This window comes from Channa argus, chromosome 9, assembly GCF_033026475.1.
Source record: "Channa argus isolate prfri chromosome 9, Channa argus male v1.0, whole genome shotgun sequence".
Taxonomy (NCBI): Eukaryota; Metazoa; Chordata; class Actinopteri; order Anabantiformes; family Channidae; genus Channa; species Channa argus.
The window spans coordinates 692,124-698,123 of NC_090205.1; the positions used below are offsets into that span (position 1 = coordinate 692,124).

The window sequence follows — 6,000 nt, forward strand, 5'->3', positions numbered from 1 at the left end:
GCATTTTGTTTCTCATGGTCAGAGAGTCGTTTAGGTGAACTGTCATGTGCCTTTTACTGAGGAGTGGTTTCTGTCTGGCCACTCTACCATACAGGCCTGATTGATGGAGTCCTGCATAGATGGTTGTTCTTCTAGAAGGTTCTCCTCTCTCCACAGAGAAATGCTGGAGCTCTTTCTGAGTGACCATCGGATTCTTGGTCACCTCCCTGACTAAGGTCCTTCTTTCTCACTCAGTTTGACCGGCCCGCTCTAGGAAGAGTCCCAAACTTCTTCCATTTATGCATGATGGAGGCCACTGTGCTCATTGGGACCTTCAGTGCTGCAGAAAATTTTCTACACTACATCTGTGCCTCAATATAATCCTGTCTCAGAGGTCTACAGACAATTCCTTGGACTTCATTTCTTGGTTCGAGCTCTAAGATGCACTCTTAACTGTGGGACCTTACATAGACAGGTGTATGCTTTTCCAAATCCTGTCCAATCAACTAAATTTCCCACAGGTGGACTCCAATGAAGTTGTAGAAACATCTTAAGTATGATCAGTGGAAACAGGATCAACCAGACCTAAATTTTGAGTGTCACGGCAAAGGTTGTGAATATTTGTACATGTGATTTTTGTTTATTTTTCTAAATATTTTTAATAAATTTGCAAAGATTTCAAACAAACTTCTTTCACATTGTCGTTATGGTGTATTGTTTGTAGAATTTTGAGGAAAATAGTTTGATCTATTTTGTAGTTTGTGGACAAGTACTCTACCAACTGAAAAAAGATACTGGCTTGGAGGCCGTCTGTGGACTGTTTTTCCCATGTAGACCTGGAAAAAAGTAGATGAAAAGGGTAAAAAAATGTCTTGTATCATCCGTATGCTAATACAAATTTGGAGGTATTTGTATATCACTTGGTAAAGCAGTCATCCACGGACCACAGGGTCAGCTCACAGTCCCTCCTTGTGTTGTGTCTAGGTGTCCCTGTTCAAGACACTGGACCCTAAATTGCTCCTGGTGGGTCAGGTGAGCTGTTGTCAGTGTGTGGGAACACCTGAAGGAGAAGCAGCATTAAACAGACCTTTTAAGTTGTCATTTTTCTAAATCAAAGATTCAGTGGGCCTTCACACTAATTCCACAGCGACTGTTTCTTTTACTAAAAATACATTATATTTTTAGTGTTTTATTGTTTTCATATTTAGACTGTGTCTCTGATAAGTGCATTTTTTCTCTTTGTGAGGCTTCTATCAACCCCACCCCTACTGCAATCTCCATAGCAACCCACTGACTGCAGACGTTTCTCTTGGATCACACAGTAAGGCCACATATAAAAACTGTTGCACTAAGTCCATTATACTGATACATCAGGCAGCTGTCTATGCTCAGCAGACTCTCTTTATGATAATGGAGGAAGATGAACTCTGCTTCCCACAGCTCCTCAACACCTCCTGCAAGAGACCTAAGCGCCCCCTTTCTGAGATTATGCTTATTTACACTTTGCCATGCATAATTTGTCTGTTTACTGCTGCTCTCAACCTGCTCGTCATCGTTGCCATCTCCCACTACAGGTAGATATCAGCCTCCCTGCTCAGCTCAGTGTGTTTGTTGTGCTGTTTATTGTCAGAAAGCAAGAAGAAATGGCTTGGAACTGAGCAACAGATGATGGTTCTATCATAATTGTGTGTCAATAAGTGTAAAAAAGAATAGATTCTAGTTGGAAACACATTTAAAGCCTGTTGTGTATTAAAATGTATAAATCTGTGGTCAAGTTCTGCAGGATAAATTAGTGTTTACATGTGTGGAAAAGAGTAGCAGTTGGAAAAAAAGGCATTTTGTAAACAGATTCCAAGTTAAAAACTGTGCAGCTCAAAATTGTTTCATTCTGAAATTCAAACAGCTACAATACAGTACAGTGACACTCAAGTACAAACAGGGACTCAGATGTTCACAAAGGCACTTCTTTGAATTGCAGTTCCTGCGTATCCCTATTATTGACATAACTTTGGTATGGTTGGTAGTTTTGATATGACATTTTCAAAGATCATCAATGACGATCACAGGTTTTTCAGTATATCAGCCTTTCTAAATCAGAATTCTGCCTGAGAAATGTTAAAGAAGAAGATGTTAATTTAAGGGGGTTTGTTAGAGGTAAACTGAAAATCACAAATGAAATATGTGCACTAATGTGTCGGGTTAGACAAAATCAATCAAGAGTATCCTTTTATAAACTTCGGAGTACAGGTTTAAACATGTGTTAAACCTAACATTTCAGTTTTAATTTTCCCAGTGTTTCAGGAAGGGTGCTAAGATGCACATTAGTAAGTGGTATTTGGTGGTAAGTAACTGATGTTCAGTGAACATTTACAGCAACTAGATCATTTAGAACTGAGTAACAAGCATTTACCATGCATTTTATTTGTGCATTAAATCACTATCAGTCATGCATTATTTAAACTAATTATGCTTTGTTGTCTTCAAATGTTTCTTTAATCTAATAGATGCATCTTTGCAACTAGTTGAATTAAATATGCGTTGTTTACTTTCTCACAGTTAAATGCACTTTTTGCTGCTGTCACAGTTTTGCCAAATACAATAGAAATATGTTCAAATGGCCCAGTGCAGTGATTTGGTTTCTTAAATTTTCTAATAAACATTTTTTTTTTAAATTATTTAGTTTTTTCATTTAGTTAATAATTTAGTATTTTTGTTTTATTTTGTTTTTATTGCTGCAATTTTTTATTCTGTTTATTTACATATTTATTTACATATTCTGTTTATTACATATTTTAATTAATGCATATTTTTTCTTCGTTTGTCTTGTTATTTTGATACCTTTTTTTATAACTCAATTTGAATAAACAGTGGATATGATTCTTCCACTACAGGTTTGTGCGTGAAGTTTCATTGACCCTTCACCTTATGTATTTCTCTGTTGCAGGCAGCTCCACACCCCCACCAACCTGCTCCTGCTCTCTCTGGCAGTCTCAGATTTCATTGTCGGTATCCAGCAGATGCCGGTTGGAATCGTGATCTGGCAAGGCTGCTGGTTCCTCGGTGATATCGTCTGTATTCTGAACTCCCTTTTAGGTTTTATAACGAATACTGTTTCAGTGGGAAACATGGTGCTTATATCAGTGGACCGCTATGTGGCCATCTGTGAGCCCATGTATTATCACACCAAAGTAACTGTGACAGCAGTGAACCTCTGTGTGTGTCTGTGCTGGATGTTTTCTGTATTGTACAGCAGCTGGATACTGAGAGACCTCTTCAAAAAGCCGGACAGATATGTGTCTTGTTATGGAGAGTGTGCAGTTGCCATTAGTTATATTGAAGGAACGGTAGACTTTATTCTGACCTTTGCTGGGCCCATCACAGTCATTGTAGTTCTGTATATGAGAGTGTTTGTGGTGGCGGTGTCTCAGGCTCGTGCCATGCGCTCTCATGTTTCAGTTGTCAAACTCCAGTTTTCAGTGAATGTAGCCGCTAAGAAATCTGAGCTGAAAGCAGCCAGAAACCTTGGTGTTGTTGTAGTCGTGTTTCTTTTGTGCTTTTCTCCATATTACTTTTTAAGTGTTAAAGGTGGGAACAACTTGGACGTTGCCTTACAGATTTATCTGCTGTATTTTAACTCCTGTCTGAATCCTGTGATCTATGCCTTGTTCTACCCCTGGTTTAGAAAAGCTGTAAAACACATTGTGACGCTTCAGATTCTGCAGCCTGGTTCCTGTGAGACCAAGATGCTATAGAGAGACATTAAGCTGCATTTTAAATACGACCCTTATTTTGGGATAAATTAAGAGAAAATGCAAGTAGCTGCTGTTTCAGTTTAACAAAACTAAAAAATGTATCACAATACTGAGAGCAGTCCCGTCAGGGCATCTACCCTGAATAGGGTAGAATTGTTTGTTGTCAAGATAAGCGATATTTGCCCATTTCTAGTAATAATTAAATATTCTCTAACGCAGTTCAGCTAAACATGAGTAAGAGGGAAATGTGGTAATCTTGACTGCAATGGAAATTGGGGACATCCTGATCCAATGTTTTTTTGTATTTGATACTGCATCCGATACCTTTAGTATTAGGTATCAGCCGATACCGATCCAATACTAACATTTACCTTTACTAGCTCTAATGTTAAATGTACAGAATCTGACACACTGTGACACAATATCATTTTTAGGACATGAGAGTTAATTGTCATTTCACATGTAGGACATACACTGGCTCTACAAACTCCATAATACTGTGAAAAACTGTTTTATACAACAGAAACTGGCTGGTCACACACATACCACCTCTACCAGAAGTTCCAGGTGTCTCTTGCAAATCCACAGTGTCTCCCTGACACCAACGCATCATAAACATCATCTTGAAAATCTGATTTGTATGGATTTGTCACTGGCTGCTGTGTGTGGACTTTAAATCAAAAAAGTGTCATCATTAGGCCATCAGTATGCTCTGGATGCATTCAAGGACCTGTACAGAGTTTAGATTATTTATGCATTGGAAGTGCTCAGAGCCTTAATACGCTCAAATACAGCAAAATAAAACTGAATATGGATTGGAACTAGATCTGCTTTATTTTGGTTGATACTGATCCTTTGAAATGTGCCCAGTTTGGTCTTATAGAATATCTAGTTTTGGATCAGGACATCTCTAGCAGAAACCTTAATTGGAAAAACTAATTATGTCAGTGTCTGTTCCCAATTATTAATTACATCTGATCTCAGATATCATTAGACAAGGGGTGGGGAATAGCCAATGCAACAATTCTCCATAAGGAAAATACACTTACGTACTGATCAACATCCACAAAACAGGTCAGCAAGGGAAAACAACAATAGAATAAAGAAAACATGGAAGCAGTGAGAAAAAAACACCAGCAACAACCTCCACAGAGCAGGGCTGAAGGTATTACAATCCACCATTTGAAGAAAACATATTGGGCAGAAATACAGAGGCTGTACCATAAGTTGGAAACCCCTCATCAGCAGGAAAAATCAGGAGGTCAAGAAAGTCCAGAGATGATCCACAACAGTTCTGGAACAAAGTTCTATGGATTTATGAGACGAAGATAGATCTTAACCAAAGTCATGAAAAGACCAACAGGTGGAGGAATAAAGAATCTGCTCATGATCCAGACCATACGAGGTCATCTTTGAGTAGACAGTGTCATGGTTTGGGGTGCTTGGCTGCTTATGGAACACCATCACTGATATTTACTGATGACGTCATTGATGATGGCAGTAGCAGAATATATAGGTAAATAGAAACAGGTCGTCTGCACATTTATTGAGAAATGAGTTGAAACTAATGTCTAGGAGCTTCGTCATGCAGCAAGACAATGATCCAAAACACAGTCAACTCAATAAAGCACTTCATCAGGAGGAAGAAGTGGAAGAGTTTAAACCAACAAAGTCCATTTCCAGGTCATAACCCAATAAAAAATGTGTTTCACCTGTTGAAGAGGATCCTGAAAGGAGAACCCTCCAAAACAAATAACAACTGAAGGAGGCTGCAGTAAACACCCAGAAAGCCATCAAAGCAAGAAACTGACTATTTAGCTTTGTTAGTAAGCCATAAGTTTGTTGTAGTCTTGGAAATAAGGGATATGCAACCAATTATCTTTTTTGTTTACTTTAGTTAACTGTACATTTTTTTATTTTCTATACTTTATCTCATATAAAATGTGTTTCATCTTTTTTAACATATAAAAGCCATCAAAAAAAAAAATATATATATATATATATAAATACCATCAAATAAAAGCTGAAACTCTAAACTGTCAAATTATCATCTTATGATCTTTAAGTTAACTTAGCAATAAATTAACATAGAAACATAGCTTTACATTAGCAACACTGACTTCAAGGTGCAACCATCAGAGAGAACCAGAGTCTCCACCTTGTATATCCTGAAGGAGAGAAGGCTAAACAAACCTACTGCACATTTAAGAAGAATAAACAATCGCTGTATAAGTTTGGGCTGGAAGTTTTAATGCGCATTTAACCAACT

The 6,000-nt window shown here is 37.9% G+C and overlaps 1 protein-coding gene across 1 annotated transcript; it reads left to right on the top strand.

Moving 5' to 3' along the window:
* Nucleotides 1-918: 918 nt before the first annotated feature.
* LOC137133294 (trace amine-associated receptor 13c-like) lies at nucleotides 919-3,928 on the top strand. The gene is made up of 2 exons (XM_067516774.1): nucleotides 919-1,553; nucleotides 2,924-3,928. Exons 1-2 carry the CDS (start codon nucleotides 1,384-1,386, stop codon nucleotides 3,729-3,731), a joined length of 978 nt encoding a protein of 325 aa, XP_067372875.1. The 5' UTR covers nucleotides 919-1,383; the 3' UTR covers nucleotides 3,732-3,928.
* Nucleotides 3,929-6,000: the final 2,072 nt, after the last annotated feature.